General features: G+C 40.9%; 1 protein-coding gene across 4 annotated transcripts in view; it reads right to left on the bottom strand.

Moving 5' to 3' along the window:
* Positions 1-25,393, bottom strand: part of CREB5 (cAMP responsive element binding protein 5) — a 388,746-nt gene that overhangs the window by 279,054 nt on the left and 84,299 nt on the right. For all 4 annotated transcript variants that reach the window (XM_063100059.1, XM_063100058.1, XM_063100060.1 and 1 more), the window contains exon 4: positions 18,848-18,969. In XM_063100059.1, the coding sequence (XP_062956129.1) occupies positions 18,848-18,969 (122 nt within the window). The remainder of the gene's footprint in view (positions 1-18,847; positions 18,970-25,393) is intronic.

Genomic DNA, 25,393 nt, shown 5'->3' with positions numbered 1-25,393 from the left:
TTTTCTTCATCATGAAATTATTCCTCTTGACGATTATAAAACGATTGGCACTGACCTAATTATAGCCCATATCAGAAAGATCTGCCCACTTGCAGACAGGCAGAAGTTACAGCCTCAAGTTTTAAGAAATCTTTGGACAGTGCATTCAAAGTGTCTTGAAATATCAGCACATTCAGAATGTATGGGTGGAGCAAATGTCAATGTAGCTCTGACTTGAACTAAACAAAACATGCTTTCCATTTATTAGGAATATTGTATGTGCCAGGCAACCAGCCAGACCCTTACATGTAATTATGCCTAAATCTCCCTATAACTTTGCAAGGCAGATAAAAATGGAGGCTTGGAAAAGTTAAGTGACTCGGTAAGGGCACGTAGCCAGTAAGTCTGGCTATCTCAAGCTGTTTCCATGACAGTGGTGCAAAGTGGCTTCCACGGGATGCTGGCTCTGTGGGATGTTAATGGCTATTACACAGAAAGAAAAGGGTTCTGTGGTCATATAATAAGTTCAAAATATGACAGGTTAAACAAGGTCTCTTTCATGCAGGACTTCTTGAAGCATTTAAAATACCAATGTACACTGTGAATCTCCAAAAGAGGGATCATATTAAACAGACAGTGAGCATGTTTGACAAGGGAAGTTTTACTTTATTTTAATTTTATTTTTTGCTCATAGTTCATTATTTATTCATAATAGCCAAGAGGTGGAAGCAACCCAAATGTCCATTGACAAGGGCAGGTTTAGACCAGTGGTTTTCAAAATGGTGCCCAGACCAGCAGCATCAGCATCACCTGGGAACTCACCACATGCCAGACTTACTGCATCAGTCTAGGGAGGGGCCCCAGAATTTGAATTTTTAGCAAGGTCCCCGGTGGTGCTGGTAATAATGATGCAGCATATTTCTCAGAGTAGTGCTCCAAAGAAGGCATATTGGTAAACGCTGAGATAGAAATAGCTGTGTGGCATTCACATTTTGGGTATTCAGTTCCAGCAATAAAAAGAAAAATATGACAAGAGGCTCCTGTTGGGGCAGAGAGGTGGTCTTTCCGCTTTTACTCAGGAAGGGATAATGGTAATTGTGGTTGTGATGGGCCTAAACTACTTTTTGGGAATTGGAAAAGCTCACTTAGGCGTGCCTCACTACAGGTTTTCACCGAAGGGCTACAGTTTCCGTCATACCTCAGCTCTAATTCCCTGATAATTTGCCCTCCTCAGATACATGCAGGAAAAGTCCAGATTCTGCCAACCACCACAGATTTAATATTTCACAATTTTCCCACTCTGGGTAAGGGGTATAGAGTATATGTCCAGATGTTAAGCACCTACTGTCACAGGATAAATAAAATATGGAAAAATTAGATACCACAAGAACAGAATGGAGGACACCACTGGATCTGTAACATTTGTAATGATAAAAGGAAATAAGAATGAATGAACTGTGTGGATCAAGACCTGTGCTCCCAGCCAGTTTGGGCCTGTGCATAGACTGGTATTCTCTCCTGGATGCCTACTCCTGAAAGCCCAGGATTAGCAGGCAGGCAGCAAGCACCTCTTTGGTGCATAGCTGGCCTTGAAACTTCCTGGCATGGCCAGTCCACGTGGCCACACAGACTGCTTTCTCCCATCGGGTCAAACGCCTAAACCATGAACTCAGCTTTGATGGAGAATCTGCCCAAAGCAAGGGTTTATTTTTCTTTCCCAACAATGTACTCTAGTAACCAAAACTCTAAATCATAAACACCCAGACACTAAGAAGCATTCAAATGCCAAATAAGGCAAAGTGAGATGGTATAAGCAGGATCAACAATTCTGTGGATAGATAACTGAGGAATAGGGGAGTGTGTTCGAAAGGTGCTAGGGCTCAATTTTGATTTGTCCCATGGGGATTTCTATTATATCGCTCTGAACAAATCACCCCTGAACATTTTTTCTGACCTGGAAGTCAGCCTAGCTAACATTGCCAAACCTTCCTAAAAATAAGTATTGGATATACTGCATTACCCAGGTTGTGAAGGAAAATTTTAAGGAAGCCCTCAGATTTTCTATTTTTATAATAATCACCTGTAACAACAGAAAGATTATCTCCTGCTCAGCATAGATCATAGACACTAAACCCACCTCTGAGTTCTGACTAAAGTCTTTGGAAGGTTTTAGTCTCTGGGCCCAGTGTAGCAATGAAAGGGATTTCTGAGTCACAGCTACCACTTAAAATCCAGGAAAAATTATGAGCATAGAGCATTTGCTCAATTTCCCACCCCAGATTTGGCACGGAACTCTCAGCAGCCACTGATTCTTGTTTTATGTGTGTGTGTGTGTGTGTGTGTATATATATATATATATATATATATATATATATATATCGTGAAGAGAAAGAGAACAAGTATTATTGAGAACCACTACAGAGAAGCTGTAGTACTTTGTATATGAGGTTTCATTTATCATGCACAGCATCCTATGAGATGAGTAACTATTATTGTCGTTTTGCTGATAGAAGTCTGAGGCTCGTAATCTTAGGTTACTACTTAACCAAGACCTACCACTGATGCCTTCCACTCTCCCCACCACACACACATGCACACACGTGCACACACACACACACACGTGCAATACTAGACTAGGAAATCGTTAGCTTAGCGCTATTATATTATGGTGTATACATTTGTCACGCTTTCTTACAAGTGCCTGTGATCTGAATGATATCTTATTGTAGCCCAGTGAAGGACACATGTAAAACTTTGTTGAATGAATAGATATCTACTTCCATAACTTCTTGCTTTCAAGTCAAGATTTTCTATACAGTATGGCTATTAACCAATACCTATATTATGGGGTATTTTTTATCCTCAGTAATCCCAGTTCCTTCATGAATTAGCAGATTTCTTGAAAAGAAAATGGATACAAAAACTACTGAAGAGGTGTCTCATCTCAGAGGTAGCAGGCACTTCAGTTCTCAGTGCCTCAGATAAACCAAGTTGTGTGATCTTTCTGGGTAAGGACATTCACTCAGGTTCGTGCATTCACTCACGCAATAAGCCTTCATGGAGCTGAGACGTAAGGCAGAGGTGCTGAGAATGACAGACGGGGGCAGGCAGAGCCCTGTGATAACATGGCTCACAGTTCCAGGGGCATGTACAACAAATATCAAAACACAGATAGGAAGGTAAGAGTGTTGAAAAACCTTGTGGGAATTCAGGGAAGGCTGAGATTGTATCACATGAAGGGGGATCTGGGAAGGCTTCGTGGAGGTGGCATTTGGCATGGGCTTTTATGCATGGTTTAGATTTGGTCAAAGGTGAGGGAAAGCCTTTGCAGGAGGAGTTAACTGTAAAAGCAAACACAGTGAGGTGGTGAAGCCACAGTTAGGTTTAGAGAAAAGTGGCTTATTCCATTTCCCTGGAGCAAGAAAGACATGAGACACAAATGGGAAAGAAAGCTGGAAAGTTAAGTTGGGGTCAGATCATGAAGAATACACAGTCAAACTGCGTAGCCACAGTCATTGCTGTTTCTACTGTACATATGATCCTAGAAGAGCTTAGGACCCAAACTTTCCCCCAGACCACTAGCAGTTCCCCCACTACAGTACAGCCTTGGCACCTGACCCACCTAGCACAGCACCTGGGACATATGAAGCCCTCAACAGACATTTGCTGGATTGGATTGCGAGGACATAATGGAAACATTTCCAGTGTTGGAAGTTGGGGGTAGCCAAGGGTGTATGGCAAAGCTTTCCTTTAAGATCCAACATTAAAACATATAATATTGAGCACAGCCTATATACCAATTATTAATCTTTATCCTACTGCCAACCCCCCTAGGACACCCAGAAATAATTGTGCAGCAACACCCTGGATCCCAGGGCTATGTCCTAAGAGACCCACAGCAGCACTCTCCTAAGTGTGCTTGCCTCTAGGCAGTCATTCCAGCCACACCACCCTACTGGACTCTACTGTAAGCTCCAAGTGCATCTCCACTCAACAAAGGTTTGTTTTACTCCAGGGAGGCAGCAGTCATGAGGACCAGGCAAGGAAGGAAACGGATGTTGCTTGTAGAACATGAGAGATGAAAGGATTGTCCTCTGACTGGTAGGGAACTGGAATTATGCCTCTTGGTGAGCAGGGTAGTATGGTGGACCACATGCCTTTAGTGGCAATGAAAAATGCATTACGGAGAGCAAGCCGCCTTTTATCCTGAGGTTTCAGCCAGCCATCCTGCCTGCAGCCGCATCTGCAGAATGCAGAAGAACCTGAAGCTGAGATTAGAGGCTGTACAGAAGCCTTAGGGAGGGCTTTATAAAGACCAGGATAGAGTGGGGCAGTCAAGATGTTTTCATGTGTTTGTGGAGGTCACGCATGACTGGGTGTTTTGCAAAATTTCCACTAGACACTTTTTAAAAAAGTAAATTATATTAAAACACACGTGCACCATACAAATTACGGAAAGGAAGTAGTAATCTGAAGTAGTGGGGAGCACGTGAATTTTCCAGCAGACAGCCCCTATGTACAAATATTGGGTCTGCATGCTTTGTGCCATTCAGCAAATTATTTAAACTCTTAAGCTTTAACTTCTTATTATGTAAAATGGGGATAAAAACACCTATCTTACAGGATTGTTGTGATGTTTAGGGAATAATATAAACAAAACTACAACAGTGCCTGACAAAGAGTAGGAGCCCAATGAATGATAGTGCATTTTATTATTACTATTTCTAATATTTCTATTCATTTAGTGTTATATTTCCTCACTATGTCTAAATGTGTATAAAATGGGCTTTTCACTTATCTCTCTCTTGGAAACAGTGAGTTGGAAAGAAACTTAGGAGCCACATAACCCAACGTGGACATAATCCTAAAGGATAAATTAATATCCTTTCCTGAAACTTTCTCCTGGCACACAAATTATGTCTCTGAACTAAAAAACAGCTCTCTGCATATGGTCAAAGACACAGTATTCTGGAGAAAGAGTACCATGGAAGTGCTTAAAAGAATGCCAAGTGAGATTCACAAATGCTTGACTTCTCTGTAGAAGGTAAAAGAAATCCAGTCATTTAGTAAAAGCTATTGCTGTTTTAAAATCTATTAAATACAGGATTGAAGCAGTAGAAGGGTTATAAATAAACAATAAATCATGCAATTATTACTGTTTGAGTTTTGGCAAGATAATGAAAAGAGCAAGGATATAATCAGGAAATAATAGAAAAGATCTGCAAGCACCCCTGCAATTAGTGATAAACAGAGCTTGGCTCAGAGCTGAAGCCCCAATATGGCTCTCATTAAAGAGCCTTGGGACCTGTTCCTGGGGCAGACCTCCGCTAGCTTGGAGAGAAGTGAGGTAACCAAAATGTCAGTGCACACCCCCCCCACCCCGACTTCAGATAATCTTTTTCTACAGTATTATAACCACCTGGCCTGAAATGACTACCTTATGCCAAGTGAAGACCAATCCACGGCCTTCCGAAACTCTAATTGAGATGTTTCCTGTTCTCAGCTTTTTGACTCTTTCCTTCATAATATCATAAACACACATAAATGCACACACACATGCACACATGCATGCACAGGCTCCATGCAATGGCACCTCTACTCATTTTCTCTTCCCCCTTTCCTTTCACCCTCTTTTATTAATGGTACCTCTTAAAGAGATAAATGCTCCCGCACAAGTGATACCACTTAAACAGATAAATAGTCCACACTGCAGAGAGACAGCACACATGAGAAAAAAACCTGTCTTATTAGACTGGAAACAGACACACTATATTAATGCAAAAAATCAGCATATGGTTCTAATAGGCTTTCTTCAAATGATTTATCAGCTGTGATTAAGCCCTCAACCAGCATGTCTATCTTCATAAATAAAGCAAAAGTGCACCTTGCTCTAAAATGTATCTGCAGTATCTTATTACCAGCGCTGTACGCTGCACTCCATTTACAACATGGCTCTGGGGAGCCAAGAATTTGTGTGCAATCACAAAGTGTGTGCTCTAAAGAGACTGCCAAGATTTAGGACTCTTATCTCAGAGATAGTCTTACTAAAAATCCATTACAATGAAGGCTTATCCCCTCTCTCTGTGCCATGGAGCTCGGCATTGCTGAAATATGAACAGGTAATTAAAAGGATATGCCTGATTTTACAGTCAGCTCAGTGACACAGAATCGCCAAACAGCTGTTGGGAAAGGGATTTGGCACTAGGAGCAGGTTACCTCTGCCAGGGGGTTGTAGGAAGTGGGGACCACTTTAAAAATCAGACTTGATCTCTTTCTTCTTTTCTATGGGTAGAAAAGGGGAATGCAAATGTTAGCAATCCTTGTTGGGACCTCATTCCCCAGCTGGCTGATATGTCAAATGGTCTCAGCGGCAAACTTAAAAGGAAGGGGCCTCACAAAAGCCTGCGGCGTGAGGATGGGGCAGCCGCTGCTATGACTTGGAAACGAAGGAGGAGGAACAGGGTAAAGGCGTGTGAGCACAGTATGTCCTAAACTGAAGTTTGAAAATTGCCCTGAGTTCAATAGCTCGTGCTGAAGAAGCAAAGCTCTGTTAAAGTAGAACTTACCCTTTGATAAAAAGCCCATAAGTCCAGGACGATGAGCTGAATAAATTTCACAAAGCAACTGAACAAAGTATTTTAGTTCCTTTCAAGCCATTCCTAACATACCCCAAAGCACTATCTCCTTCTCCCTTCTACCACCGCCCCGTAAGCAAAAATCAGAGACATAGATGATCCCCCTTTCTACATGAGCTTCTTGGGCATCTCTCCATGTATCCATTTACAATTTGGTTTAAAGCACAAATGAGAGATCTCAATGCTTTTACACAACAGCACACCATTATTACACGTTTTAGATATGTTTGGCATCATGAGATTTTGTCAAAAGGCAGTAGAATTTAGGAAGGGCAAAATGTAAAACCTCAGAAGAGAAAATAATACTTGGAATATTCCACCAGTGTTATTAACAGCTGTTTTTTCCTGCCAAACATACTAGCACACTGTTTTAGGAGTGCAGCGCTGGGTAGCTGTAGTTGGTGACCGTTGTGCTCAATTAGAAGAACTGCACTAATGAGGTCAAAGTAGCTCGTCTCTCCCTCCATCACAGACTGCAGCCCTGGCCCTGGCCAGCTGTCTTGCAATATGTGCCTCTGGTCACAAGGGGGTCCCTGGGAGGGCATGTGTGTTTTGATCTGTGCAAATCCATCACCACTAATGGTAAATGTACTTTAAGTTCACACCCAGCCAAGGGGCATATCAGTCATGCCATCTTCACAATCAGAGGGTAGCAAGTAGCTGTATTTTGATAGCAAATGTTCATTAAAGTTAATGTTGAACTGGATATTGTAGGCAATTTTGGGTTATTATCAGAATACCTGCCAGAACTTCCTAGAAATTGGTAAAGAATTATTCCCAAAGCTTGGGTTGCCCACTTTGCCTAAAATACACATGTGTATGTGTGCATTATGATAATACAAATAAAGAAAAAACTCCGACAGAGATCCGGAACAGGGAGTTCTTCCCATACTCCTGATGTGCAGGAAAAAGTCATCCCTTTCAGTCAGCAATGCCACAACTATTACTGGCTCTCTGAATGTGGAGTTTGGATTCCTGTTCCCAGGACCCCTTTTTGGACACTTATTATAGTCAGCATCAGAAAGACCATTCGAGATGTGTGAATCTAACACCTTCTACCTAGGAATCAGCTTTAGTTTCTATCCCTCAGATCTCAATATATTTGCACTACCTATGTTTTTAACTTCTAGGTTGTTAGAAAACCCATTTTACCAGTGAGAAAATGAAGTCACGTGTGACTTTTAGAGAGTGATGGAATGGAGTTCAGGTTTCTTGTCCTCGTCCTGAATTCACACAACACTCTGGATCACTTTTCCAAAATCCATGCCTGGGCCAGTGTTAATAGCACAGGATGTGTCGGGGGGCCACTTCCAGGGGAACCAGCAGTACAGGAACGAGCTCTTTGGCACATCACACCACAAAAGTGCCACCAGAATTCTGGACTGCCATGTTCCCTTCCAGCCCCCAGGGGACCAAACGAGTGGGGTGACAAGGGTAGGCTCCCATGCCCATTGTATTCTGGAGTACTGAGGATCCCAGGCTTTCTTCCCCAAAGCCCCTGTTGCTCTAGTTAGAGAGCAATGGATAGGAATGCCTAGGCCAACCATGCCAACAAATCCAGCAATAACCCTCCATTCATAAATCCTCTGGGAAAATTTCCTAAGCTCTCTGCATAACAAATCATACCAGGAAAAGCCAGGAAAGAGATGACTTCTTTGAGAATGGCAATGATTCAAAATGCCCAGTGCTGTATCATCTGTAGTCAATCAAGCCAGCATTCACTCAAAACATGACTGCTTTTCTTCTTTGGGGAGATGACTGCTTGCAGAGACTCAATCAGCCCCCACCCAAACATAAAGCCACGGAAGAAGTCTGTGCCCAGCACCAACTCAGGCAGGATTCGGTCAGCACTGTGATCAACTTTCAAAGTTTTCATGTAACAGATGGTGTATTCTGCACGTAACTCAGACCTCAAGGACGCCTATGGCTGCAGCCACACTAAATCCAAAATGTGAAGTCCTCAGTTCACAGACCAGACTGGGGAGCCCCCACAGCTCCAGACAGCGAAGGCAAAGCGAAGGTGGGACATCCTCACTTCTAGCTCCAAAACTGTTGAATAAAATAGCTCACATTTGCCTTGGGGTCAAAGGCCAAAATGTCATCTTACGCAGTGGTCTCATGTTGCCAGCTGCAAGTGAGTTTTATTAGAAAATAAATGTTTAGGGCCAGCCTATGGCTCACTTGGGAGAGCGCGGTGCTGATAACACCAAGGCCACAGGTTCAGATCCCTATATAGGGATGGCCAGTTAGCTCACTTGGGAGAGCATGATGCTGACAACACCAGGTCAAGGGTTAAGATCCCCTTACCGGTCATCTTTTTACAAAAAAAGAAAGAAAGAAAGAAAGAAAGAAAATATATGTTTAGAGGAGATGCTGAGAGTAAAGTCCTTTTGGAATTCCACTTCTCTCAACAGTCCGAACAAGAGAACTGGACTTGTCACATAGAGCAATCACAGGTTCCAACAGACTAGATAACAGCCTTTGAAATCCCAGAAAGCAGAGAATGAAGGAAACCCAGCAATGGTCCGGAGAGCTCCATGTTGGCTATGCCATCACACACAGGAGGAGCAGGCAGGTGCCACTGTGTGTGGCTTCCCAAGGATAACAGCCTGGCCTCCTCACCAAACCAACCAGCCTGTGAGGCCCTCTGCTTCACCAAGACATCACAAAAAGTGCAGGAAAGTGGGTTTAGGTAATTCATAAGAAGGAAATCCACATTTCTACAAGGTCTCCTAGGTCTTTGGACCTTGGTGGTAACTGGGTGAAAGAAAAGGAAAATGTCCCTGCATGGCAGTGATGTTAAATCCATCACTGCAGTACAGGTTTGAGCTGGCAGCTAACGTGCTGAAAATATGGATGGGAGGAATGCTCGGAATCCCGGCTCCTGGCCTCTGACTTATCAGTATGGAAATAACTTAACAACACACAAATGCCAATGCAGAGCTCCCAGAGTAAATCACTCCCATACCTGCTCCTAGCCATGCTTAACGTTCACCTGGATTTATGAGAATGGAGGCAGAGACAGTTTCTTGCAACTATTATATTATTTTCCTTTCCTCTTTTTACAACATCAGTTTTTTCTTACATCTCTTTGAGGGGCCCAGGTAACTGACTTAGCTACAGATACTCACATAGTCTAACATTTGGTCCATTTTCCGAGTGTGAGAGCTGTTTTCTGCCTAGAACGGAAGCTTCATCTTTGAGTCATTTTGTTTTAATCTGGCCCAGAAAACAGAGCTGTTTTCCTGCTTGCCTTTGGGAGTATTAACGCAGGGCCTCAGGGAGGACAGCATGAGCTTCCTCTGCAGATGCGAAGGCCTCCTCTGTCCAGGTACACACCCGCCTCTGTGTGCCTTGTCTGGAGTCCTGAATTACTCACAGCTGGAAATTGGTTCCTTCAGAGGAAAGTGTCCATTCGATGTTGTGATTCCATTTGAGTTAATGCCTTGAAATCCCAGCTTGGCCTGCCTGTCTCGGGACAGGTGAGAAGTGATTTAAACAAGCTGAGAATGCAACCCAACCTGGAACAGAAAGATCACCCTGATGAGAAGTTTCCCTGCGGGGAAAAGCTGCCCTTTTCTCGGCCTTTAAAGCTGAGCTTCATAATTGTTTTAGAGAGGATCATCCCAGCAAAATAATTCAATTGGACTAATTTCCAGCTACAGCAAGGCCGGAGCTGATGGGAAGGCAGGAGCGGACCAAACAAGCAGCCCTTGCAGGCTGGGTCTTAGCTGGCTGCAGGCCTACAGAGCTTCAGGGCAGCACTGTGATTTTGGCTATTTTGGGTTTCTTTTCCTTCTCATTTTTTTTAAGTGCCCTCCTCCCCTTTCTCGGTCCTTTCAGATGCATTCCATGCATAGACTGTTGCAGAACCAAGACCTCCTGGTTGGCCACATGTTGCTGTAGTAAAATATAGCACGATACTTGTTTATAAAGCTTCCAGACATGCCCCTTTTAAACCTATGATGTCCCACACCAACCCATCTTTTAACAGTGATAATATTTAGAGAAACTTTTAACTTAACCACAAATGAGCAGCAAACAGCTTCAAGAACTTTTTTACATTTTTAATTATTTCAGTTTATTTTCACTTTTTAAAAATGCATTCAATTTTATAATAATACTTTTTGCTAGGTATCACTTTAAAGTTAGGTTTAAAGTCAAATAACTTTCTTGGAATTCACAGCAATAATCCAGTTGGAGGTGATGATGGGCTAGACTTGAGGTGACGGAAATGGAAGATCTGAGGACTCTTCGCTAAGACAGTTGACTGAACCCAGGGAGTGCAGCAAAGGAGGGTGGGCAGGTAAAGCCGAGGCCTGTAGTGGGTGGGTGAAGTTTGCCTTTGACAGAACCAGGGGAATCAGACATGGCAGTGAGTTTGCATGGGAAAGACTTGGGTACGGTTTCAGGCAAGTTGAGTTAGAAACAACAGTGGTATATTCAAATGGGAACATCAGGGAGGGCTGGATGGATGGATAAAGAAATTGTCTGGGTGGAACTGATTGTCAAGCTATGAGAATGTATGGGTTTTATGAGGAGAAGGTCTAACTAGAAACCACCTGAGAGTGGATACATCCAAAAAACAAGGAGGCAGAGATGGGACAGCCAGAGATGTAGGAGAAAAGCCAGGACATGCCTCCTCAGTGAGAGCCTATCAACTCTCTTTTTATCACTTGATAATTTATTTCTCTGTGTTTCAAGTGAGGGAAATATCACTAGTATAACCACCTATAATTATTCCCTGTTAACTGAAGAAGCCAAAATCAAATTATCCTTAATGACATGTTTAAGATGTCATATATGGACCTTAATGTTTCATGAATATGTAAGGACTTTGATCATTACTGTACCCAGTCACAACTGAGCAAGAAAATACTCTTCTATTCTGCATTACTTCCAACACAAATAGAGGTTCTTCAAATTAATGTCCAGCTTTCTCTGGTAATCATCAGGTTATATATTAAACAGGGTCCAGTCTCTTCTACTCCGAAGCTTGCATTGAGACATTAGCACCACAGAAGAGAACACCCATCACAGGCAGGAAATGAATGCAGAGCCCTTCTAATTCGGCCTTGGAAAGCTTTGGATCAGTTCTCAAAAAGACATCAGGTAGAGACCTCTGTCTTGCCAGAACAAATGTCATGTGATAGCAAGTGCAAATAAAACATATGATAAATAATTTAAATAATTAATACTGAACTCAGAGAACAATAAAACATGCCATAGAACAAGAGACATTCATCTGTAATTACAGCCACCACCACCTCTGCCTTTTAATTTGCCTTATAACACTGATTGAAGGCAGAGCCGCCAACTGCCAAAAATTTGGCATTATAAATTAAGTCCTCAGTCTCAAGGGGTAAGATATGTTTTTCTTTGCTGTGAATGTTAGGTTGTAAGGACACATCTATTAAGGTCTAAATGATCCGAATAAGCAAACCCTCTAAGGGACATGCTGAGTGAATACCTGGTACCCATCTCGGTGGGTTTTCCTCCAAGCTGTGAGCTTCCCTCTTTATCCGTGTCAAACATCTTTGACTTCAAATGCTGTCTTTGAAAGACAATAGACTATACATTTTTTTTTTTTTTTTTTTTTTTTTGTCTTTTTTGTGACCGGCCGCACCGCACTCAGCCAGTGAGTGCACCGGCCATCCCTATATAGGATCCGAACCCGGGGCGGGAGCGCTGCTGCGCTCCCAGCGCTGCACTCTCCCAAGTGCGCCACGGGGTCGGCCCATAGACTATACATTTTGCTGCTTTGGGGATATCCTCACTTTCTATCAAAAATGAAAACAAATAAAAACCCTCTGAGTTTTGCTTTGTTTTGTTTTTTATTGTCCACTCCATTTTAAAGTTGAAACGGAACCTAAGATCACATCCTAATTCATTCACATATCTGGAAGTAGATACCAACTCTTAGTAATCCCTGTTAAGATTCTACTCATTATTCCTAAATCCCAGTGACCTAAAACACATGAAATAGCTTCCGGTTTATCCACTGGTTTAGTCATAGCCCTGAGTGGAATGTAAAGATCAAGCCAAATTCTCCTCCAGTGTCAAATTCCACCTTAGGTGAGGGCATAATCCTAACCTATAAGGAGAAAGTTGAAAGTGATTCACACTCGTAGTGTGCTGAAATGGGAGGACGAGAATCCTTACAGTACAAGCCTTGGGTTTTCCAGTCACTGAGGTGGGGGAAGTGGGTTGTCATCTCCCATATCACTGTCAATGGCTGTTTCCTTTCAGTCATGCTGATAGAAAACCAAAAAGATCCATAAGTCTCATCTGCTAGGATTAAGCAAACATGGTAACATTTTCAAAACCTGCATAAAACCAAGTTTAGGTTTCAGAATATCCTTTTTCTTCAGACTTCTTGGGGAGGGAGGGATTGTTTTACACAAATATCATAGAAGCAACATGGTAACATAACCGGAAACATGCAGCTGTTGCAAATTTGTTCAACTCTGGTGTCTTTTTCTTTTCCATCCAGCACCACTCACAGGTTCCCCAGAGAGCAGCCAGGCTGGCTAGGGGCTGGCAGCAGCAAGACTGTGTGAGGAGGCACAGTGCCTCGCTCTCTGCACCCCTCTTCCCAAGTAACTGGTGGCATCGGGTAACATGATTTCCAGGAACAGACTTTAATCAGATTGAACAGCCTACTTATCTGAGCTGAGGCTGACCCGGCCATGCCCTGCTCTGTGACTCCTTTTGAGGAGATCAAGATCTTAAGATCGCAGCTTGTCCCTTGTTCCCATGTGTTAAACAGTCAACACTCTCTGGGGATAGACTGCACTTTTCATCATTTTGGTAGGAATTCTAGAGCATGGAAATGTCCTAATTTGCTATTGCTGCATCAGCATAATGAGTCAGATTTAGGTCCTATGGGAGGATAACGACGTTTAGAACTTACACACCACTCTTTTCATCTTCAGGGTTCTTATCCATGTTGGACTGTAATGTTATATTTCTCCCAGCAAGACAAAGGAGATCACTTCTAGTGCCTTCAATTGCCTTTCCTTCCTTGGAGACACACACTCTCTCTCTCTCTCTCTCTCTCTCATACACAACTGCTACTGCATAATGAAGCTATCTACCATTTCCTAGATGTGCATTATTCTATCTCTTTTAAAAATAATCTATTAAATGTAACAGGTTAATTTACCCACTCTTTATTTTTCTTCTTTTTAAATCTTTTTGTTCTAACACAGAACACAAAATCAGCATGCCAATTGTCCACTCAGTACTTCTGCTGGGGCTGGGGTTCCCTACGTCACTGCATTCTTCATGCCTCATGGCCTTCTGCGTCATCTCTGGCCACTGAGAGTTGAATCCTCTCTCCTGGAGGATTCTAGAAGACTCTGCTCAGCTTCACACTCAGACCTTTCTACTTTATTTCTGCTCAATCCTGGCCAGGTGATTCCAACCATTCACACATATTTAAACACCATCTCTATGCCGACAACTCCCAAATCCACATCTCCAGGCTGGCCCTCTCCCCCTGAATTCCAGACCTATATATCCATCTGCTTATCCAGTATCTCCATGTCTAAAACCAAATCCCCCAATTTTCCCCTTATACCTACCTGCTCCTCACACAGGCAACTCCATCCCTCCAGTTGCTCAGGGCAAAAACCCAGTTTCATCATTTGTTCTGCTCTTTCTATTACTCCCTAATCTAATCCATCGGCAAATCTTCTTGGCTCTATCTTCAAAATATATTCAGAATCTAACCAGCTCCTCCTTCTCCACCTTGGACCAATCTGCTATCATCTCTAATCTAGATTCTCTCAATGCCCTCTTAACTGGTCTTTGTCTTTTTGTCCTCTGACAGTTTACTTTCAACCCAGCAGCCAAAGTGATCTTTCTAAGACATGTCAGATCCTATCACTCCTCCATTCAAAACCATCCTGTGGTTCCCCATGTCACTCAGAGTAAAAGCCAAAGCCCTTCAAACAGTCTACAGGGCTCTCCTGGGTCTGCCCTTGCACCCACAGCTCTCTGGTCCTACTACACACCCTCCTCCAGCCAAACTGGCCTCTTTGCCATTCCTCCAACACGCGGAGCACCATCCAGCCTCAGGCCTCTGCACTTACGTTCGCTCACCTTGGAACTCTCTTCCCCCCATGAGAACCTGGCTCAGGCTTTCTGCTCCTCTGGGTCTCTGCTCACATGTCCACTTACCAGCGATGCCATCCCTGGCCGCCCCAGTACTCCCTGTGCCCCCTTCCTGCTACATTTTTCTCCACAGCACTCACTACCATCTGGCATGCCAGACGTGTTTTCTCACTGGCTTATCATCTTGCTTCTATATGTAAGCTACATGAAAGCAGGTTTTTGTTTGTTTGTCTGATCATCTTTATTCAGTGGTATATTCATCAATGCCTAGGACAGTGCCTGGCTGCAGCGGGCACTAGAAAATATCTCTTAAATGAAAAATGATGAACAAATTTTCTCATATATTTCAGGATATGAACTAGCCTGAGTTCTAAGCCATAAGCAAGCTGAGATTTCTGATGTCAGCTAGTATTTTACAGCATGCTTTTCTAAGGGGAAAAAAAAAATCCCTTATTAAAGAGTTACAAGGCCATGAACTTATATTAACATTGAAAATTGAGGCGATTGTGGAATGTGTTGTCTGTTATACATGATATTGATACAGATAGTGGGGTCTTTTTCTGGTGGACATGATCTGCTTATAGTCTGTACACACTGGATATACTATGATATACACACATTGGAAAGCTTTTGGAAAAGGGTAGCAGCATTAGAGATTGAATCTATAGAACAGAATTTTCTCACATGGACAGCTACATGGACTAAGCAAGTGTCAATTCTCTATTTGCTCTTTTAACAGAATTTTCCAGACCTAGTTGCAGCTAGAAACTTAAAGGTGGATGGCAGAACCAGCCCAATCTTTCCAATATTTTTGTATAAAGTACTTAGAAAGTTTAAGCAAGAACCTTTTTTTAACCAAATTCTCCAGATAAAGTAATCCATCTTGCACTTCACTAAAACTTGCTGAGGAAACCAATGCAAACATTTATAAAAAAGACGCAGAGAAAAAGGAATCAGAAGAGAGTTGGAGATGTAGGATTAAAAAGAAATAATCATCTGAATGTAGAGTAAAAGGAAAAGGAGGACACAACACTCAAGAGTGATAAAGTAGGCACTGAATAAGGACTTAGGTTTCTGCTTTTTAAGCAGTGAAAGAATGAATGAAGTAGGAGCTGGGATTGGCAGTGTCCCAAGGATGTTGACAGCTGGAGAAATGTGGTCAAAGGGGTAGGTAAAAGTAACAGTCAGAGTAGGGAGCATTCCTCCTACTCCTCATTTCCTGGCCCCATGATTTCTGAAGAAAAGCTGGGGCAGAAGCCACCAACAAACACAGCTTGTTTTGCTGCTGGTGAGTCACCATGCTTTTGGCCTCAAAAGGATGTCCTCTTATGTAGCCATGGCCACCCAAGGCTGGATCGGGCCCCTCTCCTTTGAACAAGGTAAAGGAAGGGGAAGCCTCAACAGCCTGAATGTTGTTCAGCCTCCAGTGCGTGCAAGTGAGGCCAGGGCAGAAGACGGTGGTGTCCTGAGAGGCTGGCTCCAAACCATGGGGGAGGCAGGCTGCAGGATCCCCCACCCACACAGCCAGTGTGAAATCATCACATGGCTATGAGCAACATTTTTAAAAGAAAATATATATTTCTACAGCTGCAAGCATCCTCTTTCACAATTTTGCTGGCCTAATAATTTTAATTTTAAAAATTCAACTATTTATACTCTTTCTCAACCCACAAGGAATGTAAAGCACCTCATAAAACATGTACAGCATGAAAATATTTTTTTACATTAAAAATGAGGACCAGAGAAAATATAAAATAGAACTGAAAGTCCAGCCTAGGGGGGGAAGTAAAATACTCTCATCACAGTGTTCTAAAGAGTTCTCAAAGTCAAGCAGTAAACTTGGCTTTGTGTTAACCTAGCAGTCAAAGCGAAAAGAGAAACAGAACCAGTTACATGATTCTCATGTCCAAGAGGAGAAAATATTTCAGTTCCTCAGGGGAAGCAAACCTCTTCCTGGAATTCAGCTCTGCAAGAATTTCCTCACATAGGCTTCATATAGGAAATCATGAATAATGTAGTGGAGAATACCTAAAACCACACCCCTACCATGGGCTTCATGAGACGGTTCCTGGTAAAATGTCTTTAGGGAAATCAAGGGCATACGCTTCAATTAAAACATTCTATCAAAACGAAGACAACTCGGACCAAGTACACATCTTTCTTACAGTTCAGTTTCACCTAAGATGCAAGCTTTGACTATCCTGAGGGACAAATAAACTCAGTCCCTCAAACAGTCTTCTAGTTATGCACATCTACCAAAAGGACTGAACTTACTCCTCAACCAGGGGACATTTACTACACAAGACTTTCTTAATCTCCCTTGGTATTTTCATGTTTTGTAAAAACTATTTCTATTGCAGTGAAATATATATAAATGTCTTCTATTTTTCTTAAATTAATTTTTTAAAGTGCTCAGAACCTTATTATTTGCCTGGCAAATAATAATTGCTATATAGTTGTATTAGTCCATTTTTGTTGCTTATAACAAAATACGCTAAACTCGGTGATTTATAAAGAAAAATGACATTTATTGCTTACAGTTTCTGAGGCTGGGAAGTCCAAAGTCCATCTGGTGGTGGCAACAGTGACCCAGGGGTCTCGCATTGCAAGACGGTGGAAGTAGAGAGAGCAAGAGAGAGACAGACTCTCCTCTTCTTTTAAAGCCCTCAGAACCACACCCCTGGCCACCATTTTTAATCCATTCACTACTGCATGGTCCTACAACCCACCCAATCACCTCTTCAAGGCCCCACCTTTCAATTACCATAATAGGATTTCCCACCCTCTTAATAGTCACAGTGGGGCTAAGTTTCTAATACATAAAACTTGGGAACACAATTCAAGCTTCAATGAGTTTTGGGGGGACATTATTAAATCCACTACAATAGTATTTGCTTAAAAAAGGAAAAAAGGCACTTTATATAATTTGAAAGGGAGGGCATCAAGTATAAATGTCAAATTAATTGTAAATAAATAAAATGAGTTGATTGAGATTTTATACTCTTCTTGGAAGTGTCACCTGTTTTCGGGATTTTTCCTACAACAGTACAGACTGAATACAAGCTCTTGACTATTATGATGTGAGAATGTGACATGAAAAACCTGCTGCAGGGGGATTATTATAATTTCACATAGAGGAAGATTCAAAGGCTTTGAAACACTTAGAGAAACAGCAGAGACTTTTAAAATTTATTCTTTGGATGGAACAGCCGAAACTTCAGAATTCATTACTACCTCGCTGTTCCTTCCTGTCAATCATCTTTCACATCTGAAGTCTCTCTTTATGGACTGTGTCTAATTTGTTGTTTAGTATATTGTGGGCATTTGATAACGCTCTATAATAACAATGAAAAAATACTAAAAAGCATTCTTATCACATTTACTTGTGACCTCATCTCCTTTCCTTAATCTTGTAACGTGATTTTAAAGTTCCAGCACATTACAATAAAAACCGAAGATATTCTGAAGAATTTTATAAAGTGAATTTTCTATACTTTCAAGAAAAAATGATCCGCATTTGTAGTTAACCTATTTGTCTCAGCAACAACAGATGTTCAACAATATGACCAGGTAGATGACCAAGAAATAATTATGAATCTGGTGGAGAAAGACCAGGAAGCTTATGGAAAACAGACAGTCACAACCTGGGCCAAAATCAGATGAAATTCCCTCTCCTACTGCTATGATTATTCTCGTTCCCTCATCCTTTGGCTCTTGTCTTCTGCACTCACCGCCCACGTAAGGCTTGCTATTAAATTCTTAGCAAAGTCGAACAACTGGTTGAGAATAGAAAAAGGCTGCGTTTATTTGACTCTGGTTCAAGAATGAAGTAACTTAGTGTTTTGGGGTTGTTGTTTTTTTTTTTTTTTGCTTGAATTTCATATTTCAGATCCCTGTTTTTCCCATGATTTATCTAGCTTTGGACTCTACCACGAACAGGCATTCATCCGGGTTTGTTTTGTTTTGTTTTAACATTAGATAAACACTCGCAAATGAGTAAAATACCATGTCAAGGCCACATCGACACAATCTGCAGTGCCACATAGTTTCTACATGGAAGTTTCTGGCAAGTGTTAGAGAGGCACCTCTCCAAGCATCCATGCTAGCAAACCTACCCGCTTGCTGCTCTCCTCTTCCTGAGCCTTCCTGAACTCGTGCTCCAGGGAGCAGTCCAGCTCGTTGAAGAGGCCCACTTCCTCACAGTTTTTCAGGAATCGCGTTGGGGTTGGAGTCTGATCTGAAAACAGAGACAGAGTGATCATAAATGGCTCTTTTCCTCAAAAGCCAGTGGCAAGCATGAGCTAAGTTCACTAATCCCCTCCCCGCACCTTAATTAAGATTCCTACTACTTAATTAAGATACTACTAGCCATCCACAATCTCCCAGCTCTTTAAATCAAATGACAATATGCAAGAAAATAGAATCATAAATTCCAAAGCAGGAATACAATGGCGAGAAGGCTGCAGTTGGGGAGGGCTTTCCAAACCTCCCTTGGGATGGCTTCAGGAGATCTTGCCCTTGACTTGGCTGGAGTCCACATGATTTGAATGCACAATCACAACATGTGAAATGACCTTTTTTTTTGTTTTTCTTTTAAATTGGAAGAAAATGACTTAGCTAAAATTAGGCCAAAAAATTTTCTGAACCAATGTTAAGCCTGACTTAGGGGGCTGGAAAGAAAAAGATTTTATAAATTTTTATATCAAACAAAAAGAAACAAGTATGTTAATTCCTTTTTCTTAATGAAGAAAGAAAATTTAGCAATTCTATCTCTCATTCTGAAAGTCGTAGAAGGATGATAAAAGGTTCCAAGTCAAACACATTCAGCTTCCATCTTCTAAAAAGATCATTATTAATTTTGTTTTCCTTTGCCATAGCCAAAAGAATGTTCTGAGAATGCTCTTTAAAAGGAAAAGAATTTCTTTCATATTCTTGAGTTTCTAAAGAGCTTACTACTTAGAAAATTGGAGGAACTAAAGCCACTACTTGTGGCTTAATATTTATGCAACTTCTGCAGTTTACAAAGTATTTGCACACACGTTCTCTAGACTCTAGATCTTAGAAGATCCTAGAAGATAGGGAGAGTAGAATTACACCTTTGTAGTCATTAGGGACAGTAATCTTCCTTAGTGAAGGTAAACTTGAGTTGACCTAAATAAAACTGTGTACATTGCTTTTTCTCAGAAACAGAAGATGTAAAAACCAGAAAGGACCATGGAAGGAAGTCTAGTCATGGTCATTTTTTATTTTTATTTTTTTGCAAATGAGGAAAACTGAGGCCCAGTGTGATTAAGGGCTTGTTTCAGGTCTCCCAGGTGTATTATTCCCACCTGAGCCTACGGCAGACACTGCAAGGTTGATCATGGCTCTTGTCCAGCTTGACCTACACTCAGTCTCTAAGTCTTTTTCTGAATAGTTCTGCAAGCTGTCATTGGCAGTCATCTGAAGAGGGCCTGCAAGTTGAAACAAATTTGCCATTCCTGCACTCTCTTTTTAAATTCCTATATTACAAGAAACTATTAAGTATAAAATTATATGTACTTTTCTAAGTCATACAGACAGTAGTTAACCCAGTAAATCAATAAACTATCTATTGAGATTTAAAGGATATCTTAACATCTATGAAGCAGAAAATGACTTGATATCCCCACCTAATCATCTCTTCAGAGGCAACATCTCTTGATTCCTCATGGGCAAGGGACTTTCAGCATCTAACTTGTTGACTTGGATTCTAATGCAGCAAAATTTCCATCTGCATTCTTCCCCATTCTTAGCCTGACCTCCAAGATACTGAGCTCTCCTTACAGTCCACAGGGAGCCTACCACAGATGATCATAAATTGGGCATTACAGATCAGAGATAAGTGAAAGGTTGGGTTTTGTTTAAAATGGCTTTATTAACACATTGAGTAATTTATTAAGAAGCACACACATACACTTATGGATCCAATATATACATGCAACTCTTGTGTGTTTATAGAAGACAAAATTAATATTTATTCAGAATTTTGCAACTTACAAACATTTTCACCCACACTGTCAAGAATCTAGGTCTCACATGATTCTATGAGGTAACTAGGGTGGATATTGTTTTAGAAATGAAGAAACAAGCTTCCTTGCACACAATTTGTAATCACCTTATCACTATTAAGTCCTCTCTTAACTTTCAGACATGATCCCTTTTTGATCTAAATCCAGTACGTTGCCCTCCCAGGTCCAAAGGGCTCTGTTCTGTGTGTAAAAGACAATTTTGACTACCCAGAAATCTAGATTTGAAAATAGTGATTGGGAGGAAGTTGCCCACATTCTCTGGACTTCATATTCCTCATCTTTCAAATAAAGGTCTAAAGTTTTATGATTCTATAAATCCTAAAATTACTACCATAATGGTGAGCTTCAAAAGTCACCATTCATAAGCCAAAGAAATATATGGCTATTAAAGGACAGTCACATGGGAACATCAGTAACAGCTGGAAGTTAGACAAGAGTAATAAGGTCAGAGGTAAGGGCTGGCTATACAGATAAAGGACCTTTCTGATCAGAAGGTATAAACAGACAGGATCCGAGGGCTGAAATAAAGGGCTGTGTGTATGTGTGTGCGTGTGCACACAAATGCTTCCATCTATTGAGTGCTCCCTTCATGCCAGGATGGTCCTAAGTGCTTTGCATATACTATCTCATTAATTTTCAGGCCAACCATATTAGTTGTTTTTTTTTTTCTCAGTGAAGGAAACTGAGATATTTGAAATTGCCTCAGGCCTGATTTGAAAATTGAGTTGTATAATTTTATTGGTAATTGATAATCCTAACAACCCTTGGTTCTTTTGAAATATCTTGGAATCATTTATATCCCTCATACGACAGAACTATATCACAATCCTACTGACTACTTTCTTAAAGGAACATTTTTGTGATTGAAAAACCTAAGAAAACAATACATTAAAGACTGCCTCTTCAATAAGTGGTGCTGGGGAAATTGGATATCCATATGCAGGAGAATGAAACTAGACATGCGTCTCTCACCATATACTAAAATCAACTCAAAATGGATTAAAGACTTAAGTATAAGACCTGAAACTATAAAATTACTAAGGGAAAATATATGTGAAACACTTCAGGAATTAGGTCTGGGCACAGACTTTATGAACATGAGCTTGAAAGCACAGGCAACAAAAGAAAAAATAAACAAATAGGACTATATCAAACTAAAAAGCTTCTGCACAGCAAACGAAACAATCAACAGAGTGAAATGACAACGTACAGAGTGGGAGAAAATTTTTGCTAACTATGCATTCGATAAGGGATTAATACCCATAATATACAAGCAATTACACAGTAAAAAAACCACAAATAACCCAATTAAAAAATGGGCAAAGGAGCTGAATAGACATTTTCCAAAGGAAGACATACAAATGGCCAACAGGTACATGAAAAAATGCTCAACATCACTCGTCATCAGGGAAATGCAAATTAAAACCATATTGAGATATCATCTCACCCCAGTTAGACTGGCTATAATCAAAAAGATGGAGAATAACAAATGCTGGCAAGGGTGTGGAGAGAAGGGAACACTCCTAAACTGTTGGTGGGACTGTAAATTAGTGCAACCACTATGGAAAACAGTATGGAGGTTTCTCAAACAAATACAAATTGATCTTCCATATGATCCAGCAATCCCACTTCTGAATATATACTCAAAGGAATGGAAATCATCATGTTGAAGGGATACCTGAACTCCCATGTTCATCGCAGCTCTGTTTACAATAGCCAAACTAAATGTCCATCAATGGAAGATTAGATAAGGAAAATGTGGCATATATACACCATGGACTACTACTCTGCCATAACAAAGAATGAAATTCTGCCATTTGCAACAACATGGATGAGCTTGGAGAAACTTATGTTGAGTGAAATAAGCAAAGCACAGAGGGATAAATACCACATGTACTTACTCATAAGTGGGAGCAAAGAGAAATAGAAGGAAGGAAAGAAAGACCACAGTGGTGCATTGGACTTGCAGAGTGAGAGAACATACCAAGGGATATAAAGTGGAGTGGGGAAAGGGGGATGGCCAGGGATAATTGGGTGGAGGACATGGGGTATAATCACAATTTGTAGTAATGGGCATGCTGGCAGTATGGATCTGGCCGTCACATCTTGGGCACGAGTGGTGACAATCAGCTTTGTATTTCATGAATATTCATAACCCATTAAAAAATGTACTATGCAAGAAAAAAGAACTGAAATATTAGACCACTTGTCATCAGTAGCAATTGAGTTTGTAAGGTTTTAATTTTCCTTTTATTCCTATATGCTTCTTGGTTGGAGATTTCGAAGTTCAGAGCCATGATCTGAGATAGAGAGAACAGTCATCCTAGAGCCTCCACAAGACTCCTGAACTCTGAGATGAGGTCACGAGATGGTCATGAGATTGAACTCAGGGATTCTGGCACACACCTATGGACACGAACACAGAAGGCTGCAGGAGGATTGCACAGGATGGTCATGATGCTGCACATCGTCAAGGCCTCTTCGGCAACACGGAAACATGCTATGGGACAAGGGGAGCCATGGACAGCGAAGACAGCCACCCCCTCCACTCCAGAGCAAAAGGCCAGAAGAAGGCTCCAGGGCTGTTACCAAATGTGATTTTCTTGGCTGTATGATATAGTTAGAGAAAGGCAAAGTAGACACCTACATCCACATTTGGAATAGATAAGACACACTGTTTCTAATTTTTAATTCATTTTCTTTTTGTGAATGAGCTATTCTTTCCAGTTTCAACAGGAACCAGAAGATGGAGCTTAACTTTTGTTTTAACATTTATTAGAATTAATACAGAGTCTCTAGTTGTCTTTGATCTCACATGGTACTAGTTCCAAGTAAGCCAGGAAATGTGCAAATGTTCAAAAAGGGGACAACTAAATCTATCAGCTGCTTAAATAAAAGAGGCAGAGTTTCTCAGCCCCATGAATACCTTGTCAAATAACTATACCTGCTGAAATTAGACCCGAAGTTAGTGTGTAATATCCATGGCCATAAATTAAAATTCTTGTAAGTCATATTTTATTTGGTGCCAAGTATGTGCACCAGTCAGCTATAGCACCAGCAATTTCTGTATCCTGAATCCTAATGGCTGATGCCATGTTGGTGGATATCTCTGTTGTGTTCATTCAGCAGCGATAGGTAGCACTCCCAGGACTCAGAGGAATTGTTTTCAACAGGAACTGAGGTGAGATGATCAAAGTCTTCTGCTCACCTTTCTTTTAATGCATTCACTTCAGTGAGGACCATCCAAATGAGAAGTCTCAAGCCAAACTAAAAGTTAATAACTTCTGAGTTTGAATTTTATCTGAGTTAAAACTTTTTTGGTTGTTATTACTTTTGTAAATCTGAAGCAGTGAGTTTGCAAATAACACATCAGGTTCCCAGGAGACCCAAACCCTGGGGGCAGGTGCAAGGAGAAAATCTTAACCACCTCTCCTACCATCTCACTTGTTCTCAGGGATTTCTTCATCAATCAGACAAGAAAGGTTGACACCAAAGGTGGCAAAAAAATTCCTTAACCAAGTTTGTAATATTTCAATATCTAGTTTCCTTCCTGGGTCTGTTTCCTGAAAAAAGGAGCACCTTTTAATGTAATCATTGCCTCTGTAAATACCTAGGTAAAGGACACTTGCCATGCTGAGACCCTACTTGTGTTTCTACACAGAAGAGTGCTACAAACTTGGCCTTATGATTTAGGAATTCACCTATCAGTTATATGATAGCGAATTTCGTACCACATTTTCAGCTGGGCAGACAACGAATATATGGCTAAAACTTTTTTTTTTCCAAAAAAGCAACTCTCAAAGTTTCCCTTCAGTCTGCCTAGCATCAAATGCTTCCACCCCAGCAAGTATGATTATTCCAATGTAAAACTAAATGACAAGCACAAAGCTAAATTTTGAAACCTGATTCTTCTTTTAAAAAGTGTTCAGTCTGCTCTACACTTAATAATAGGTCACTACCTTACTTGGTGGCTGAGCTGCATTTGAGTTATATGTTTGTCTATATTTCATTCTCCTCAATGATAAAAAAGGCAAGGTGACAAACCATCAATTAAAAAAAAAAAAAGGAAAAGCAGAGGGCCCATTATATACCGAGAAGAATGCTAACTTACTAATAAGCAACATTTTCTTTCCTATTGGTCTGAATTCTCAACTATAGTATTACTAACGAACCACAAAATTTTACATCATTTGATATTAAATTGTAGTAGCTAATACTACTATAAAAGCCTCACTAATTCAGACCAGTTAAAACAAAGGTTAGTTGGAATTAGTGACCATTCTAATTACAAGGTATTTTCTTAAAAGGCAATGCATTTTTATTATTTGCATGACTCGAGTTCAGCCAACAAATTGTGGCTTAATGGAATTCCTCAAGAGGGCCCCTCAAATCAATAGAGAAAAGTATTGGAATTATAGCTCATGAATTTTTCAGCCAATCCTTTCTATGAAATCTTCTTAGTCTCTATCTGAATTTTAATAAAGTCCAAATTAAAAGAGTTTACGTTAAATGAGTTTTAAAATACATAATCCTTTATAAGAGCAATAATCAGTAACAACTCACAGAATTCCATGGAATTTTAGACAGGCTTCTTCTTTGCAATTAATGAGC

Source organism: Cynocephalus volans, chromosome 6 (genome assembly GCF_027409185.1).
Source record: "Cynocephalus volans isolate mCynVol1 chromosome 6, mCynVol1.pri, whole genome shotgun sequence".
Classification (NCBI taxonomy): Eukaryota; Metazoa; Chordata; class Mammalia; order Dermoptera; family Cynocephalidae; genus Cynocephalus; species Cynocephalus volans.
This window is presented reverse-complemented; position numbering and strand designations above follow the sequence as displayed.